The 19,944-nt window shown below is 38.2% G+C and overlaps 4 protein-coding genes across 11 annotated transcripts in view; 3 read left to right on the forward strand and 1 right to left on the reverse strand.

The window, feature by feature from the left end:
- The first annotated feature begins 620 nt into the window (after positions 1 to 620).
- On the forward strand, positions 621 to 7,185 carry FipoQ (F-box/LRR-repeat protein FipoQ). 7 transcript variants are annotated; one of them, XM_034316986.2, is made up of 10 exons: positions 621 to 1,517; positions 3,785 to 3,984; positions 4,101 to 4,375; positions 4,442 to 4,708; positions 4,779 to 5,148; positions 5,233 to 5,436; positions 5,499 to 5,734; positions 5,807 to 5,848; positions 6,488 to 6,572; positions 7,034 to 7,185. In XM_034316986.2, the coding sequence occupies exons 1-7, from the start codon at positions 1,407 to 1,409 to the stop codon at positions 5,632 to 5,634; spliced, it is 1,563 nt and encodes a 520-aa protein (XP_034172877.1). In that variant the 5' UTR covers positions 621 to 1,406; the 3' UTR covers positions 5,635 to 5,734; positions 5,807 to 5,848; positions 6,488 to 6,572; positions 7,034 to 7,185. The 7 variants fall into 7 exon arrangements, with proteins under 7 accessions (XP_034172877.1, XP_076549022.1, XP_076549021.1 ...); XM_076692907.1 differs by having other exon boundaries at positions 6,508 to 6,572; XM_076692906.1 differs by having other exon boundaries at positions 622 to 1,517; positions 5,807 to 6,572.
- Positions 6,498 to 7,820, forward strand: LOC117600924 (ras-related protein Rab-28). Its single transcript, XM_034316996.2, has 4 exons — positions 6,498 to 6,572; positions 7,047 to 7,232; positions 7,301 to 7,534; positions 7,596 to 7,820. The coding sequence occupies exons 1-4, from the start codon at positions 6,498 to 6,500 to the stop codon at positions 7,818 to 7,820; spliced, it is 720 nt and encodes a 239-aa protein (XP_034172887.2).
- A 127-nt stretch (positions 7,821 to 7,947) lies between these two features.
- LOC117600918 (hexosaminidase D) lies at positions 7,948 to 11,090 on the reverse strand. The gene has a single exon (XM_034316983.1). It carries the CDS (start codon positions 10,797 to 10,799, stop codon positions 9,048 to 9,050), a length of 1,752 nt encoding a protein of 583 aa, XP_034172874.1. The 5' UTR covers positions 10,800 to 11,090; the 3' UTR covers positions 7,948 to 9,047.
- Positions 11,091 to 11,156: 66 nt separating this feature from the next.
- LOC117600917 (protein Skeletor, isoforms B/C) overlaps positions 11,157 to 19,944 on the forward strand; it is a 47,756-nt gene continuing 38,968 nt past the window's right edge. Inside the window, exons 1-2 of one of the 2 annotated variants that reach the window (XM_076692903.1) lie at positions 11,157 to 11,270; positions 11,492 to 11,696. The gene's annotated coding sequence lies outside the window, so the exon portion shown is untranslated. Of the gene's footprint in view, positions 11,271 to 11,491; positions 11,697 to 12,171; positions 12,225 to 19,944 lie in introns of those variants that run through there. The other variant, XM_076692905.1, reaches the window with a different exon arrangement.

The raw sequence follows: 19,944 nt of genomic DNA on the forward strand, positions 1-19,944 counted from the left end.
CTCTATATTACAGAGAAATGATTAATTTTGAAGCTGAAATCATCGCATAAGTCATATTTTATACATTTATTAAATTTAAACAATACCTTTAGCGTCATCTAGCGATTCTGATCGAAAGAACATTGATTTCGATGTTCACTTCTAGATAGCGCCAGGGGTATCATTTTTAAAATATGCGCTTCAACAAGTACAAATGTTTAACAAGTTAATTATGCAATTATAAACAAACCGTATGCAGAAAATTTACATCATACAAGATTCTGTAGGTCATCATCGTTGCACCTGTGTTATACGTGGCCTTAATTAATCAAATTGCTAATGGCGCCGAGCCAAATGGTACCTATTTGGCCTGCAATCAAAAGGATATTCTACAACTGTCACGGTTACTCGACGTTTATCATTCCCAGAACTTTTACAGTAGACATAGAAAGTCGAAATTACACAAATTCATATTTCGTTTCATTCATAAATCTTTAATTCTTCTTATTTGAATGAAAGAATCTTTTAAAGAACGTATCATCATTCATTTTCATTGTCTTCTTTCGTAATTAATTAATTTTAAGAAAATCTCGTTCACAATATGAAAAATAGTATTAATTATTGAATACATATTGTTAATAATTTGAATTTATTGCCCAAGTAAAACATCAAGTGGTGTAGTAAAATTTATGTAGGTTTGAGTTAGCACAGAGTTAAATGTTGCTCAACCTTCTGACAATTTAATTATCGTCGATGTTAATTAGGATGTAAGGAAGCAATTAGAAATGAGAATGTACGTATTTTTTCTTATTGTGTTTTCGAAAAGTCCCGCAAATGTAACGTGACGGCTCTCTGTTGGCTGTGCATCCTTGCGTAGCAGAGCACTCCAGCGATTCTATTTTAGGGAACGACAGAAAGTTAAGATTATTTTAGTTACATTTTTCACCTCCGACCCAGAACGTAAGGTGCTTAGCACAAGAACATCACGATGGTCGAGTAGGTTAATTTTTTTCACCATCATCAATTGCATACGTTCTCAATCATTAATTAAAAAAAAAAAGGAAAAAAGGAAAAAATTGATTATGCAAACCAGTTACATAACTGAAAGATTAATTCGTAAAAATTATTTCACGTTCCTAATTTTTGCCAGAGAAAATTTTGAAAGGAAATGAGAACGAAGAACGTATGCAATCTAGATTTCTGTGTTACGTCGTGTCTTTCTTTTCCTGGTGCTTGTGACGTTTATTCGTGCAACAATCTGTCATTTGCATATTCGACTAAGTATCAATGATATCGCAAGAGTGCCTAATAACATTTTGGTTGAACAAATCGTGTAACGTCCGAGTGTTAAACAGCTTTCAAAGAAAGTTCAAGTTTTAATTCACTGATGTTTGAATCCATTCCCGATCTACGATTAAATCTTCATCATGGACATGCGAAGAATGTCCAATTGGAACGTCCTGAGCGTGGAAGCAGCTCTTCAACAACTGAACACTTTCGAGGATGATAATACAGAGATCATAAGACGTCCGAATACGGTAAATCATAGATAATAATATTTCTTCCTTCGTTGCAAGGTTTATAAGAAACTGTTGCAACAAGCAATCTTTGATTTCTAATTAGAATTATTGCAAAATTTCGAGACAGTTACATTTGGAAGAAACCAAGACCATCTATTATTAATTTTTCCCTCGAAAGATTATCATGGCTTGTTAAGATAGTTGCAAAATTCCTAGATAGTTCAGTTCCTAGAACACCCTGTTAGGATCTACTGAGAAATTTTACTTATTATTAATCTTTCATTTGAACAAACGTCACAGCTTTTATTTACAAAGATTCTAGTTATAAAATGGTTGCAAAATTTCAATACAGCAGTGTGTAAAAGATAGAATTCTTTCCTAGATCACGTTGCTAGAATTTACCGATGGGGTCTACCTATTCTTGTCTCGTCTGCTTGCCTGACTGACTGACTGCTTGTCTTTATTTATAACTAATTAAGCTAGATGCAGTTCGAAGTGTAGTATGATCGAGTCAATCGGCAGACTTCTAACAAATTGCTCTCTTCTTACTTCGTTTCGTGCTTCTCTGAAATGGCTCCCAGATTGACTTGAATAATTTTTGGTGTTTGAAGTGAATCTTTCTGGATTAATTGTTAAGTTTGAGACTAAGTTTTTATAATGAGTACCTGGCATCAACTGAACGTGGAACATGCGACCAGCGCTATATCCAGGGAGGATCTGGGTGCTAGTGTCTATCGCAAAAAAATTGTGTCGAAAGCGGTAATATTTTAATTAAAATAAGGAGATAAGTAACAAAAGATCCACATTCCCTATATGTCTTTAATATTTGTCGACTTTCATTTGATTTGCGATTATTGCACAACAGACGCCTCATTGAAATTCATTAATCATGGTAATCGAACGTAATCGCATTTGCAATATTGCATAATACTGTTGCAACTGTATGGAATGAGGAAAACCCTCCAAATGGAGATGTTATCGATCTCCATAACATATGACACCTCTTATCAAAACACTTTTAATCTTTTCCTACGATAAAACCAACTCTTGGAATCAAGAAGTATAAACTCAATTATTTTATGTGATTAAACAATGTTACTCATCTTGCTATGAGATCGAACCATTTGATATCTCGAACAGGTGATAACTAAACAATATACACAAGTGTTTCACCAGGAAAACTTGTATTTATTTAAAAAAAGTCTTTTGTTCTGCTGCATGTATCTCCACGCAAGTACCACGTGCATTAGTGCACCTCATCTACGGTCTCGTGTCGGATAAGTTCCAAGTCTTAAATCAACTTGAACATTTTGGCAGATTTTTAGAAAACCTAAGACTTATGGAACACTAAAAATTCTACAATTAATTGCTCGACGCTTGCAAAATCTCATTAACCCTTTAGCTACCAAGGGTGACTAGAATCGTCCACTACAAAGTGGGTATATCTCAAAATAAGGGAGATACAATAGAAGTTTTACAGAGGGTTTTGTTTATGGTATTTTTCAGTAATTTCTAAATTAATTGAGTAGAAAAATTTTTGTGGAAAGAAAAGAGATGAATCGTTGAAACGGTAGCGGACGAAAGTTTTGAATATTTTATAAACTTCAACCCGGATTTGACGTTTCACGGGGGAAACACAAGGAAATGCACCTTGGCTGCGGGTGACGAGTTTAAAATTAAAGCACAGACGGGTCTTCCAAGTCTTATATTTAGGACGACGCGCATGCGTGATCCGATTAGAAATCCCGTGAAGACTTAGAATTTCTGGTTCCTCAAATTCCGACGTTCGACGCGATTTTCGCGAAACACACGCACCAGCAATTATTATTACCCTTTTCTGCTAGTGTTTCCTCGAACGCGAATTTCAATTCACCCGCGCCACGTCGAATCCAGAGTTCGATCGATAGATCGTTGTTCCGTGGATCATTTGATGAAGTACGATCAGTGATAAGAGTCTTTGTAATAAAATTATTAGTGTAACCGAGCTGATTTTGAGAAAATTACAAAATGGATCTCGGAGGCGTCGATGTCTGGGGTCAAATCGCCGTGGAAACGTCTCAGATGTTCGTTTCTGAAGGCGGTGTCATTAAAAGTCGTTTTGCAGGGACAGTAAGTGAATCATTCTATTCGAAAAGTAAAGCAATTGAAAATCTTCAAGGTGTCTGTCGAACAATAATTGCAAAATCACTACATCTTTTTTGTATCGAATTGGGGTAAAAACCACCCCTTTAACGAAAGGGGTAAATATCTATCGTATTAACTTTTCAAACACTCTGTCCTTTCAGACTATAGAAAAATTGCCAGACAAGGTGCTTCTGAACGTCTTCAGCTACCTCTCTCATCGCGAGATATGCAGGGTGGCACGTGTGTGCAAAAGGTGGCGGCAAATCGCTTACGACACACGCTTATGGAAACACGTATCCCTGAGACCGGAAATCAGTGGATTACACGTGAATTCCTTGGACAATCTACTGCATTTGATCAGGTAGAAAAAGATAATGTAAAGAATGTTGGCAGAATATCTCGTTACCGAAATATGCCCTACCATTTGCCAAAATACTATCGTAGGATATTATTCAAAAAATTTCCATTATACACTAGCACACGTTTTGGAGCTTCCTTGAGGTACATTGAATTACCCATCGAACTGATCACCCACACGGTGCTCCATGAGCTGGCGAACAAGTGTCCAAACCTGACCCACATGCTCCTCGACTTCTCCACTGCGATGCAGCTGCACGATTTCTCGGAAATGCAGGCGTTTCCTACGAAACTGAAGTACATGTGTATCTGTCTGTCGGAGGTAATCTTCATGGAGGGTTTCATGAGGAAGATTTATAACTTCATTAATGGTTTAGAAATTCTCCATCTGATAGGTTCGTATTTGATTCCCGCGATATTAATTTTTCATGACCCAATTATTAATCGAATAAATAATCCAGGGACATACGAGAAGGTGGAAGAAGAGGAAGAAGAAATCTACGAAGTGATAAACGTTCACAAACTTAAATCAGCCACCCCAAATTTAAGGGTGATCAATCTGTATGGTATCAATTTCGTAGATGATTCACATATTGATGCATTCTCTTCGAACTGCATCCAACTCGAATGTCTGGCTGTGAATTTCTGCGCCAAAGTCACTGGCTCGACCATGAAGACCCTCTTCCAGAGGAGCAGAAGATTAAAGTGTCTCCTGATGCAAGGAACAAGTACTTATCATTCTTTTCAACTAGCACCTTGATTTTTCGAGCTATCAAGGAGTTCACGAATTTCTTGCAGATCTTCAAAGTGAATACGTAATGCAGGTGGAATGGGAGAAGTCTAGTGTCCAGGAGCTGGACGTGACCGGGACAGATTTGTCGACGGAATGTCTGATCGATATGTTGACCAGAATTCCAGGTCTCCGTTTCCTGAGTGCAGGCCAGTTGAACGGCTTCAACGACAGCGTGTTGAAAGCATGGGCTGAACTTGGCAATCCACGGAACCTGATTGCCTTGGACTTGGACAGTTCCGACAATCTGAACGACGATGGTCTACATAAATTTTTGTCCAGATACGGTCACCAACTGTGGGGGCTAGCTTTGTCCGGCATGCCTCACATTACCGATCAATTATGGCAGAGCGTGTTACCAATATTAACAAACGCCAAGTGAGATATATTTTTGAACGAATCATGATGTACATAGGGTGTTACAATCTTCCTTTTCAATTTTTCGAAATCCATGCCTTTTAGAATTCTGGTAATGGGAACGCATGAGAGATTGGGCGTGAATATTCACGTGGATCAATTGATGGATGGAATTGCGAATAATTGCCCGAATTTAGAACGTCTGGAGCTGCGTTGGGACCCGGAGAACCTGAGGTTCTCCGACAAGAGTCAGAAGGCCATAGACATACTTCGCGTGAAGTGTATTAAATTACGTTGTCTAAGTTTGAGGTAGGCAGAGAATACAAAACAGATCCACATGATTTATGCTTATAAAAATTGATACGTTTCAGCGATGGAAGATATTATGAAATAGTCAAAGCGAACTTCGAGCGTGCCGATAGGCTGACGGTCGTTCGAACGACGACGTGTTGCCGCGTGTCGAATTACTACCTCTTAGCCAATTATAAGGATCTAATTTTTAATTAATACTTTCTATAACTATACATTTATAAACGAGAGGGATTTATGCGTAAGTTTTGTTCCATAGGATCGACGAGTCACCGAGGCGACCAATGATACCAAACAAGTAAGACGGAAAATGAGGAAGATCAATCAAATTTCAGGAGATCAATTGTTTAATAATTAATCTATGTTCCAGATAGTGGATCATGACTGCTATTGACCAAAGGAATCGACTCAAGTATTTATTCCACGTATTACTGTAAGAAAGACCGTGCAAAATGTCGGATACATATTTTTTTACGCTACTTTCGATCATGTATATAGATAAATTTAATTGTAAGCTGTAAAAATTGATTAAATCTCGAATGTCTACGACAAATAGCAATCCTGTTATTTGTACGAGAGCTGAGGAAGTCATTGAAGTCACTTTACCTTGGTTGATGCTAAACGTTTTCCTCCTTAATTGTGTTATTACCTTTTGATTAATAAGTCAAAATTTTCTGTAATTAACAAATTTTTTTCTTGTAAAATTGTTATTTTACGCGGTACGAAGTGTTCAATGGAGGGAATTCAACTCCATCGCGGGGGTGGAAACGTCTTTCAGGCGCAATATCGACAAGGTAGTGGCACGCACAGTGGCGTTTGTAGTTTTATCGATTATTCGCTAATTTATTCATGCAGCCGACGACGACGACGTCGCACTGGCCACAGCTGGTGGTCGGTCGATTCGCTCGATTTCATTCTCTCTAGCCACATGCCAGACCCTTTATATGTTACATTATAGTCGACGAACAACCGTCGTTACATTCACAACTTTTTCGTATGATTTCCTGTTACTTTTCTATCTTTGGGTTTATATTTTATATCTTCCATAAAGATCTTCCTCCATGTCTGAAGCTGAAGAGGAATTGATCACGAAGAGGCTGAAGATCGTCCTCGTCGGTGATTCCGGAAGTGGAAAAGTGAGTGTCGATGTGACCTGGATATTTTTTTTTTTTAAATAAGGAATCATATTGATTTATTGTCTAAATTATTCAATTCTAGCATCGATCTTCCACTAAAATATTTCTAAGTTTCTAAATTTGATTTTAGCTTTCTAGCATTAAGGGTGAGTTAGTATAATTAAGTCTTTAGATTTTATTTTCGCAAAATTGTTTATTCGTGACTCGAGTCATTTTATAGCTGTCTATAGTTCTTTCTTCAATCACAGGTCTTGTGCTCTCTAATTAAAAACACAACAGGTTCTCGAGGAAATTAGGGTTGCACTACTAATCAGCGAACTGACATAACACGCGAGTTTTCATCGATGTAGGATTTCCATCATCTTTGCTAATATTCTTTGAATTGAATGAACTTTTAACTAAAATCATTATAGTTTCTATACTGATCGAGTAGACGATTCTATATAGAACTGAAGTTCAAGGATCCCTGTTTAGACGAGCATCGCTCAGAAGTTTTGCAACAACGAGTTCACCAGACAATATACGCCAACGTCTGGAATTGATTTCTTCCTGAAGAACGTCAGTGTCGGTTACTATAAGAATGTAAATCTCCATTTGTGGGACGTGGGTGGACTTGCTCTTCATGGAAGCATGTTGGACAAATACGTTTATGGTGCTCATGTAAGAAAGAAGAGCAAAATTGTCAGAAGATATTTTCAACCTTTCATCATTGACGTCTTTTTTTCTAGATAATCCTGTTAGTCTACGATGTTACAAATAGTTTTAGCTTCGAAATTCTACAAGAATGGATAAACAAAATCAGAAAACTAAACAGTGATTACGAAGAAAATCCTTTGATGGCTGTGGTTGGAAATAAATGCGATATCGAGCATCAGCGATCGGTGAAGAAGGATCGAACACATAAATTCGCGGCGGAAAATGGATTTCCATCTCACGACGTATCCGCAAGGACTGGCGAGGCTGTAAGTAAAGGACTAATTGTTAATTAAACTCACTAATTTTGACGGATCATTCTAATTGCAGGTGTCTTTGTGCATAGTGACTCTAGCAGCACAGGTATTAGGGGTTCATTTAACGAAAACGGATAAAGAGTACCACAAACCCATAATTATCGCGGAAATAGGTGACACGGTCGACATAAACACGGTTCACAAAGTTGTAAAGAGAATTCCCGTGAAAAAGCAGAATCACATTCCCTTTTATCCTCATTTTCCCGGTTCAAAATCGGCGGTGTGTGTATTGCAGTGATTAAATAATTTTTAATAAGAAAATAACTCGAAATTTTATTACATATTTTCGACTTATTTTCTTACATAGGGTATCTTGTATATTTAGAGGGGCCAATGCAATAATAAACCACTGGTGTCTTCAGGGATAGATTTAAAAAGAAATTTATTTATCGATAGAATCTTACTAATTGCGTGTGATCGTGTTAATATGGGTCGATGTAACAATGTTAAAAATACTTTTACAATAATAGGTAATATTATACATTCAGTAATTTACATACATTGTAGATTGAGTACATGCCATGAACTCGGTATTAGAGGCTTGAGATGATTTTTATAAGTGCTCTTAAAAAGATTATCCGTGAAGTAATCACAAAGCGAACCGAGTATTATAACTGGTTCTTCTTTTTAATTAATTAATCATAAAATTAAGTAGACTATAACAACAAACATATATATTTATTCGTGTTTTGAACACGATAGAATAAAAATTATTTGTAACACTGGTTTTCATTAAATCTAATTAATGGCACTATTCATGCAATCAATACACATTGAACGTACGTATAAAATAAAACGCAATTAACGAGGGAATACGTCATGTAACAGGTAAAAAAACAGGTAGGATCGCAATGTGTGCGCATTCTTGGAACAATCAGCTTCGAATAAAAGACGAATTGGAAGCCTTCGAAAAGGGTAAAAAATTGTTAATAAATTAGCAAGTAAGTTAGTCGTCTTAATCAGAAATTATACGAAAAAGGGGTATTAATAAAGAAGAGTATACAATGTTTCCAAACGACGCTACAATTTATCAATTTTAAGATCAATTTTAAAATTAGCACTTCGTACTCTCAGATAATTGATCTCGTTTCTATATGTTTGTATATACAAGCTTGAAGTTTAAATTCATATTTTGGAAATGCTAATTGAAAAACTGTATTAAAGTCGCCTTTTTTAAGTGCACGGTTTACTAAAGACTTTGAGCCTGATTCTTAAAAGAATAAACCAGACTAAATCCACGGACGGTGCAGTCGTTTGAACTGAGACCAAGATACGAGGTGCAAAATTATAATTTTGCTAGATTTCATATAGTATCGATCGATGATCGATTACTCGTCCTTTTAAAAAACAAGGATTCTAAATATTTCAATTAGTACGTCGTTTTTCTTTACCCTAATGTGGTCTTCAGTCTCTCATTACGCAGTATGGAAGCTAACTTCATTTTTCAATTTTAATATTCATTTTACTATAATTCTGATTTTGTTAGCGGTCTTCTTGGCCACACGTTCTTTTCTAAAATTTTCTCTTTAGCTTCCCACAATTGTACAAATTTCTCATTCATTGGAGTAATGTATGTCTCTACCCATTCTTGTACCGTGTAATTATCGTATATCTCTTCCAAAGCCGATCGCATCTCTTTCTCAATATACATTATTTCCATTTTATGTCTGTCCAGATCAGCAACTGCTCGTTCCACGTGGCTAGGACTTGAAAACGAATACTTCAGATTGTATGGTTTCAACCATCCCTTGAAGGTATTGTCCTGCTCCATTTTATTAACTTCTTGGGTCAAGGCGAAAAGACGTAAAATTGTGGCATAAACTGATATACCATGATAGCTACATTTAGTCCACCCATACTGTGGTTCTGGGATACTTAACGAAATCATGCCCTCGCATTGTAGTGCTTGTAATACAGCGGTAGGTACTTCTACTGGAAATCCGCTTAAATCTGGAGCTTGAAGAATGGCTAAATTTACAGCAAGAGAGGGTATAGCAGAGGGTAAGAGTTCGCAAAGTACGCTGAAATGATCGTATCTTTGCCATCCCGTCAAAATAACGCCTTTGAATGTAGTTTGAGTGGAGTATTTATTAATAATCTCCAACCAACGTTGATGGTTTTCCATGTGGTATGCGATATCTGTGTAATATCTATCAGGTGCAGTGGCACCTTTGAAAGCTGTAGCAACCCAAATATCTTTCCAAACTGATGCATAGCTCTCCCACAGCTGATCAGTTAATGATGTTGCAGGATCAGTGGTATATTTCCAAACAACTGGCTCCACCATTAAATGCAAGCCTCTGTCTATGATCTCCTGAGGTAAAATTTCTCTGAACTCATCATCCCACATGAGAATGCTCAGCTCTGGGTATTTGTCTTTAATGTATCTTACTACTTTTGAAACATGATCCAAGAACAATTGCTTCTTGCCCCATTGCCTCTTAACCATTATATCCAAACATCTGGTACATTCTCCTATCTGATATACCTCATCAGCTCCTATATGCAAATGCTTTATATCAGGATGAGCAGCTACTACTTGATCTATCATTTCATAAAGTAATGGTAAGGTCTTGTTGTAAGTAGGACATAAAGCTTGTGGATAATGTGGCACTTCTCTGTAATCTTTATATTTCTCTAATTTCAGAACAAATTCCATGTGACCAAAGGTTTGAATCAATGGTATAACCAGGAGTTTGTTTTCCTTGGCTATCTCTTGAATATTTGCAATATCTCTCCTGGTGTAACAATTACCTGCACTGATATCTTGTATCTTACCATCAAAAGGGAACATGTCCTCATATTCTATAAGTATACCAGTGGCACCTAATCTCTTGAGCAATCTGAACAAGTACTTGTAATAACTTGTTTTAGGAGGAGCACCCTTTAAATCCAAATGTACAATTTTGTGACCTTTGAACAAGGGTATATTTTCTGCATCTGATCTAGCATAATTGAAGTCACTAAATAATTGTCCTCCACCGCTTTTCAATTTACCCATTATGTGAGCCTCTATTCGTTGTTTTCTGGCAATATTACGGGGGTTTTCTGTGAGATCACTCAATGGGTAAACTTCTTCGATCTTTAATCTTGGATTTAATTTACTGGATGCGATGTCCTCGACCTCGTTACTGAGAATGTGATAAATCACAATCAACAGAGTAAAACTGATCATTATGATGACCATTAAAGAGGCTCTGCCTCTTAGTCGTGTCATGATTGTCAGTCCAGCAGAACATCAAGATCGACTCGCTTTATTATTACTTCTGTTTAATCGAACTTATTACTAATTAACACGATTTAATTGTTCATATCACCGAATGTCACTTTACGAAACAGATGTACAATCGAATTCTTCAAAGCTCAAGATTTCTGTCAAACGTAGTTTTACTATTTGAAAATAATTTAAGGTTTCTTAAATAATTATTCTTTTAATAGAGATGAGCCTTTTCTTTATCACAGATTAATGATAGAAATAGCAGACCGTTGTTGCTGCTATATATATATAGTGACTATAAATATAAAAAGACTGAACATATCATTGTCTACGAAGGGTCATGCTTTTGGGGTCCAAGATATCCCCATATGAAGTTAGGTCTGCGTGTAAAGAGCATAGTCGGTATGACACACGGGTCTGTTTTACCAGTTCCTCTTTTACCATACTTCGTCTATAAATCATTTTAAAAAAGTAAGTGACTTATTATTTAAATAACATATTTCTTTCTTTGCTTTTGTTTTAGAGTAACTATGAAACTTTTTATTTTATTTCTTACGACATATTATAGTAAAACGTATAGTAATAATGTATATTTCAGTCATAATTGGGATTCATGAAATGTCATGCAATATTATAATTAATTAGAGATTATAACATTGCAATATAACGTGCATAATATTTTTCTTTTACAGAAAATTTATACAAGCGAACATGTATCAAGAAAGCAGTAATATTTAGTTCCGATATTCGTCGCTAGGTGACGCATCAGACTTCGCTGTAGCGCGGAGCCTTCAATCAGTTATGGCGTCACCCCCCGCGTGTAGTTCAGTGGTCCGTGTGGTGTTAATATATTCAAGTTTTTCTGCCAGAAAAGGATGAGTTGAACATAACGAGAGGGTGAGTGACTTTACTAGATGTTCTTGCTCATTAAATACAGTGTCATTAAGCTGAAAGTAACAATTAAGCGACGTATTTCGCGGAAGGCGAAAATTTCGTATTCACCGCTAGAGCGGAGACGCCGCCATTTATCACATGCGCATTAAGCATCCCGCCCAAGCGAATTTGTTTTTTAAAAGAAAAGCTTTATCATATCATTCATACTTTATCAAATATAATTATTAATGATACAGAGGAAATCTAATTGCGTTTAATTGACGAAAGAATATGCGTTTCGTCTATCTTCGATGCGATACAATATTGCGGGGGGGATTTTGAATTCCAAATGCAGGGCCGTCGTGTGCATTGAGGCGGAAGTGGTTCGTTGTCGGCACTGCAACGCCAAAATTCGATTAAAGTTCTCGCGCATGGGCCGAAGGAAATCCTGTTTTCTCAAATTTCCCGGAGTCTGTCAGGTGGCACCACGGCGTTCACCGGTCCGGGGTACATCGCATCGTACATACGAGAGCAGTGCGATCGCTTTTCTAGGTTATAAAATATACGGAACCCGTAACGTATCCCTCGAGTAGAGAGTCAGATATTCGCCACGAAAAAATAGACAACGGTGGCCCCTTTAGTCGTGCACCCCCGTGAGAATTTCGTGAGTGCTTTGAGCTGTGGCGGGCGGTGAGATGGCTGTCTCTCTTTCTCTTCTTCTACACCTAACTCTTTCTATATAACTCTCTCTCTCTTTCTTTCTCTTTTTAACTGGTGTTTTTCTAGATGTTCGGTTGAATAGATGTTCTCGAAATACTGTAAACCACGCGATACGCGTAACACAACGTGTATGTACACATACATCGATGTACACAATGGTCCCGATGTGTCGAGGATCAGCTCGATTGTCAGCTACCTAACCGGAAGTAAATAATTTAAACGAAATTCACGCAATACCCTATAATACATCGCATTCCCGCGAAATTAATAGCTGTATATTTTTAGAGAATTTGAAACGAGCAATTTGTGATTTCTAAATTTCTATCTGATACAAATTACAATTAAAAAGAAGATTACAGCTGATCATTTTTGGATCAATTCCAGGATCGTTATCGCTTCTGAAATCGATAATTAACGATCGAATAAATCAGAGTAATTTCCAGCACCATTCTCCCTGTCCAGTCGCGAATTTCGTTGAAATTATTTGACAAAAGGAAATTGAATCATTCCTGTTTCTCTATCGGGCCGTCCTGTATATACGTGTCCATTACTGCAATGTTTTTCATTTCATGGCTGTTCGGTGTTTTTCGTTTTTCTTTTTTCATTTAATGCTATACCATAGCATAGCTGTCTCACCTGCCTTGATCTGTACTTCTTTGCGTATCATTTTTGTTCATTGCATCCCCTTACAATCAGAAGGTTTTTCGTCTCCGATACACAGTTCTACGAATGATATTGTTATCGGAATCTCAATGTTTATTTCTTTCTCTCGTCCGGCAACGTTTTACGAGATTCCGTGAACTGTAACGTTGCCGACGAAGTCTTACGAACACAGTCGAAGAAGAAGCATTATAAAGTGAACTGTTCCACAACGTATCCGTCGTGTCGACGCAAGAGCTTCCTGAATGGAAGTGATCGAACGCAATTGCCGATTAATTGCGCCGTTCCTCTCCTCTTCTCTAATTCGATAGCCTGCTACTGATAACACGTGAACCATCGAGGATCGTTTGATACGCGACACGAAGGAGAACCGAGCATGCAATCACGATTAACGATAGACATCAAAGATGATCGAATCATTTTCAATGGTTACCTGAACGAACTTTCATTTCTTACATTCCTTTATTTTCACTTATTGTAAGCACGTATTAAATTCGTTATTCCGAGGGTTGTATACGAATGCAATTCGATAGACGAGAGAAAAAAACAATCCTTCCCAAGGGCTGTATTGATCACGGAAATTGAAAAATTTTGATAACATTGCACACCCGTAGGAGTTAATCGTTTATTGATTTTTCTGCGATTTCGAGTGTGCTGTCCTAGACTGTTCCATAGTATTGTACTATTTGACGTGAAAATCTGTGCGAAGCGACTGTGTTCCAATTCTTTCATAAATATACATAGATATACAAACCGGTGTATCTAGTTGTAGAAAGGAAAAAATGTTAACACGTTGATTAGTACAAGGCTCATTAGTAAAAATCGTTACAAATTTAATTTACTCCAATAATTAAAAAGAAATTGGCAAGGCACTTTTACTACGTGTCTGACTATATGGTTGAATCTACTGTGACAGTGAAAGCGTTAACTGCAGCAAGCAGAGTTCTTGCGGTTCGAACAGGAGGCGGTCTCTTTTTTTTTTCCTTCGGGGGTGGGAATTACAGGGCGAAACGAATGAAATTAAGCCATATGGTTATATCGTAGGGGTGTGCTCGACCCGATGCGCGGCGCAACTGGTTGATTTATCGGTGCTTTCGCGTCGCGAAAACTAGCAAGAAGACCGAATTGGATTACGCTGCGTGCACAAATTGCTTTATTCAAATGCAATTTAAGGGTCGCGCGTCCTTCGTTGACTGCAAAAGGAGAGTTTAAACAGGCTATTGTGTTAGACACCGTTCTCACGTATACACTCTCCTAATTTATTGATTTTGTCCCTTTTATTTATTTATTCACCTTGGTAATAGTTTCGATCGATCATCGGTAGATTGTTTCTAGAACAAGAATTTATTTTACGTAACAGCTATGATAAATTTCTGAAAAATCAAAGGGGTGGAGTTTAATCGACTTTCGTCGACGGTGCGTCTTTAAGAGGTTCAAGCTTGACCTTTACAGTAACGTAGGTGGATGTTGAAATTATCTCAGCTCGATATGTTCTAGTTATATCTTCTTCTTTGACCAAGGAATACTCGAGATTGATCACATCGTCGATATGTCACCATTTCATACCCGCGTGGGTAGAGCTTTATTCTCGTCAAACTTTTCTATCAACTGAGATATATCAACGTCTATCGATTATGAAATTATTTCGACCTTGTGGCTTATCGATTCACCGGTACATCGTTGCACGGATTAGATAGTTAAGGTACACTTTAGCAAATCACGAGTCACTGCGTTACGGTTGCTTTCATCTCGGGGTTTATACCACGATTTATTCAAACGACCATCTCCCTCGACCGTGCAATATCGAAGCGTGATTCCGTGCTTTTCTACTCGCTGACCTCCGCGTTGCTCTTACTTCAATAATCCTAAACTGTTTACCTAACTCGGGAAACGAGTGTGAGATGGACTCCGGGGGTAGGTTTAAGACCACGGTATACCCTTCGATTCTGAAAGGTTCGGTGATCAACCGTTGGAGGAGAAATCGTAAGGGGCTTACGAGTGAATTGTTTTAAATAATCACCCTGATTCGATTTTGTAAGTGAAAGCTTACGTAGCGTATGGAAAGTTCGTGTAACTTTCGGTCGTAAGGGATGATTTATATTTGAAAAGGAAGAGACTTTAAGCGGTAGTTTGGCGTTACGTAAATTTTCACTAAATTTCACTTTTGGTAAGTCTTAGTTGGTCGGGGGCCGATATTGTTCGCCATCGTTTTGTATCACCGTGGAAACTTCAGCCATTTCCCGCGTCACAAATCATTTCAGTCGCGACACGATTTAATGGCAGCAGCAGCAGCCGTTAAAATGTCGCGAAAGCTATCGTTGCTGAATTCTCAGTTGCAGATAAAGAGGTGTGTGTATAGTGTGAAAATAACCACCACCCCCCCGGCTAAACGGTAGATTCATTTCGATCAGGACCAAGCGAACGCGACACGTTTTTCAATCCTTCCTTGGTGGTTGTATTGGACCAAGAGTATACGGGGTGTAAAGTAATAAACTAAACACTATAAAGTATAAATTTATCAATAGTACCATTTTCGACGAGGAAAGAAACCGTATATCCCTTGAAATATACCATCATCAAAGTGTTAAATTCAACCCTGAAATAAACTCTATATATTAAGTTACACCCTGTACATTCAGTATATAGAACGAAGTATTAATTCTCTTCTTTATCTCGTTTCTAAAGCTTCCAGGGCGGGATTGGTAATATTATGTTACTTCATCGCCCCGTGAGGTGGTAGGATCTTTATTATCTCTTTCAAGTCCGTTTTTCTTCTTCTTTTTTTTTATCCTTGGTAAACGTTGTTTCCTGTTGTATCGTGTTCCTGTTCCCATTCGAATGAGAATTTAAGCCGACTTAGCGCATCGTTATTCACCAGGCGTTGTCACGAGGTGCAAGTAAGAAGCGTAAACACCATAGAACCTTTCGAATGTATTTCCGGCCGGCATTGGATGGCGTTTGCCGGTGATATTTACGATGGAAAATAACGACGATCGTGTTCCAGGGGATCGTTGCTGGTTATTAGGACTGTGAGGAAAATCGTTAATCAAACTGTTCCGCGAAATGGGACGAGCGAGTCTAATAACTTGCTCGCAAGACAGAATAGGCTGCACGGTGAATGGGAAGTAAGGCGTCGTATTACGCCAATGTTCCGAAAGAGAAATCTTCCTTATAACGTTGGATTGTTATGCGAGAGGAAGGCTGTATAATGCCATTGTATCGTCGGGTATAATAGGGCTATTAAATTTGCTATGCGAATATCATCGAACGATAAAATATCCGTGATCGCTTATTAAAGTTCCCCTCGAGCTGCCCTACTTAGGCTTGTCGTTCAAATAAACATTTGGACATTTCAATTACATGTACAAAATTGTTATGTAAAATTATCTAACCAATTATAACAAACAGATAATGAATAGATTGATGAAATTAAAAAATCAACCCCTGTTCAAAAAATAGAAAATTTCATTTGATTATGTATGCAGCCATCGAAGTGTTAACGAGCTTAATTAAGAAGGGAAGTTGGTGGGTCCGAAAAATTGATACTCCATCGAAGATCGTTAGAGTAATTTCATGGACAGGAGTATTCTTGGCGATCGGACGGTGAAAGGGTGTAACAGGAACATTGGCGGTATACAGGAACTAATTTGATAGCGTTTTGGGTCAGTCAGGGTCGTACGGGAAAGGAAAGAGCCCCTGAAGGTTGCGTCCTACTTCGAACGTCGTGATGCTGGGGGTGGGGGTGCAACAGAAAGCAACGGGTCGGATAAGGACTGGGTGGATCTAGGGGGTGGGAGAGGGGAAAAAACTCTACCGCGAGAGAAAACCGAATCAATAAACCTACGATCTCGCCTCCAGTTTCCAACCTTCTGCCTTGCACCTACTTATGTAACTAGGCGACCAGTTACGACCCCCTTCGAACTGCATGCTTGCATTAAATAGGTGAATCGAGTGTTGCGAATTAGTCTCTACCTCGGGGATAATTAATTACCACCTGAATCTTTTCCCTTGATTCACGAACTGTTTTATCATCTTTCACTTAAGATTTCTCTTAGATTGACCGCGATTCCTTTCTTTTTTTTCCTTGAATTTGTTACGCTCTTTCTTGAATGAATCGTTCCTTTCTCACGAATTTCTTTCATTCTTCACTTACTCGCCTTTCGAAAAGATTTTTAACGAATTTAGAGACTGATTCGAGGCTAATGCACGTAATAGAGTACGCGATGGGGTGGGTGACACCCCAAAAGGTGTCTCTACAATGACCAATTTCATATCGCTCCCCAGTCGACGACAGAAAGGGAGAGCCCCGAGCAACGATCTGATTATACAGCGTTTAGGATCTTGTATGTTTGACGACGAATAATTAGGAACGGAGTGTATTTTATCCCCTTAGAGAATGAAGGATATTAACTATGGGACTTGATTATTTGATATTGTATTTCAATTTTCTTTAAACGTGGCCCATCCTATTTGAAACATTTTATCAATGTATTTACTGTCAGAGGAGAATTGAAAATTCAATCAAGAACGGGAATTTGATCAAACGCCGAGATGCTATTACGCTTCATTTTCCAGCGGGACAGTTATCGTAATGCTCGCGCAGACAGACACCCTGGCAATTGTTACTCCTCTTTGTTTCCTCGAGACATTGTTCTCTCATTACGACAGGATGTCACGAGGTTTCGATTTCCGCGGTACATTTAAATCCTTCTCGTTCGATAGTTTGTTAGCTTTGCCTGTCGCCTCCGGGCCGAGTAATTACCAGCCGGTGCTGTACCAATTATTTTCTAACGGTAAGATAAATTCAAGATGATTAATTACTCGTTAGATAATCAACGTACAGAAATTAATATTTCTCCCTTCACCAACAGTTATTCCGTTCGTGGCTGATGAATTTTAAACATCGAACCGGGCTTCTATTTTATAATTCATTAAATATTATCATTGTTCCATTGAACGATCTGATGAACTTGAAAAACTGTCTGGACACTTTAATGGCGAGAAAAATGCGCTCGTAATGGTGAGAGAAGTGAAAAGAGAACGGAGTACAAGGCCGGGGCACAATGCTGTCTGCCTTGAATTTTGATTGGAACGTCCATTGTCTTCCATCTCTTAATTATCTTTTTAATGCTGGCCCTCGCCTCTTCTATTCGTACATGCTTGTCTCGTATGATCTTCGTGTATGCAGATATTTTTTTTTTTATTAATCGTTCGCAATTAACGCGTCAAATGAGAGTCATCAGCGATCTGCACCACAAATTTAAAGAAAAATTAAAGGAAATTCTAAATAGTATTAAAAAACAAATACTAAAATAATAATAAAGATTCCTGTTTGGACAGTTTGATGGGGGTTCTCGTTTAATTTTTGTATTAAAGTTTGATGGGGAAAGGGAAACGGGATCCAAAGAGGGGAATCCACCTTCTGTTTCCGATGAAACGAAATATTTGGTTAGTTTCATCATCTACAGTCTGTTACACAAATACAGTAGCCACGTGCCATGAATGGAACTTCAAACGATCGCCTACGAAGGGAAGATATTAAACTTCGAACGTAATGGTAGCTAGATGTCTGAGAGCGTGTAACCCACGGGAATTTTGGAAAAGAATTTGAGAAATTTCAACAATCCTGCTCGTTCTTTTAATACCTCGTATAATCTTCATACAAAATTTATATTCATTAGGTAAATTTGTCGTTGGAATTTTGTTAAATTAATTGTATTGATAATTTCACTGCGTCACTACTTTATCGAATATTCCACTAATTATCAATATTCAATGGTACAATTCAAAGTTATTGAAACGCTTCTCAATTACTACAATAATTCTCCCCTATTTCATTCGAGACTAGCAGAAGCCTCGAAACAAAACACCTTCTACATTTTCCATGAAACTTAACCAGCTCCCTCGAAAAAAAAAGATATTCTCAAATCGTCCTTTCGCGCGAGTAGTTTGGAAATCGCTCGGCAAAGCTCGAGATATACGCTCGTGAAACGACCGACTGCCAGGCAGAAGTAAATAAGACAAAGGATTCGAAAAAAGGGACGGTAGAATGTGTGTGTGTGCGGTGACTAGGATGGTAGATAGCTTTTCAAGGAAGAAAACGTGTGCGCGGGAAACGCGGCAGCTCGTGTGCCGGCTTGCCTGTGGACAAAAGCGTGCTTCGAGCTTTTTTTAATTGTGTCCCTCCTACACCTGCTCCACGTCCCTGCTTCATTCAACCCCGCTGACAACACCTTCCACGTGGCCCCATTATTTTGTTCGTCCTTCCTGAATCGGCTCGGTTTTATCGGGGTATCGCTCGACTTACCCCAAGGATGACGATGGTGTGCGGATCGTTGGTGAAAACGCTACGATTTCTACGGATTCGCGATCGAGGGAAATAGGGAACAGAGGGGGTGGATAGAGACGCGTGAATCGAAGAGATAAAATTTTATTTCTCCATAGGCGTAACGTTTATGCAACTGCTACAAACCGAGGGCTTTCCGAGGGTACAGATAGATAAGTTGCTTCTCTTATCACAAACTTGATGATTTATTTCCTTTCACGAGTATTCACATTTTTTCATTTTTTATTACATTTCCCGCAATATTGCTGCAAACCAATTTCGATGATATTTACACAAAAGAAAATTCTCAAATATTTCTACAGTTGTAAATTTCATAGACTATTGAGCGTGGGCGCAACCTACACGGGTCGAAATTTAATTTTCCCGGAAACGAACGTAACGAATTTATCCCACGTTCAATTTTGCCGTGTAAAATCACCGGTTCCTACGATTACTGTACGTCCTCTATGTTCTCGTTTCGTTGGCTCGCTGTCCGATTCGTAGTCCGCGACAGCTTTCAAAGCTCTCTCAATTTCTCTGCTTCTCTTTTTCGAGGACCCACCTACG

Source organism: Osmia lignaria, chromosome 16 (assembly GCF_051020975.1).
Source record: "Osmia lignaria lignaria isolate PbOS001 chromosome 16, iyOsmLign1, whole genome shotgun sequence".
NCBI lineage: Eukaryota > Metazoa > Arthropoda > Insecta > Hymenoptera > Megachilidae > Osmia > Osmia lignaria.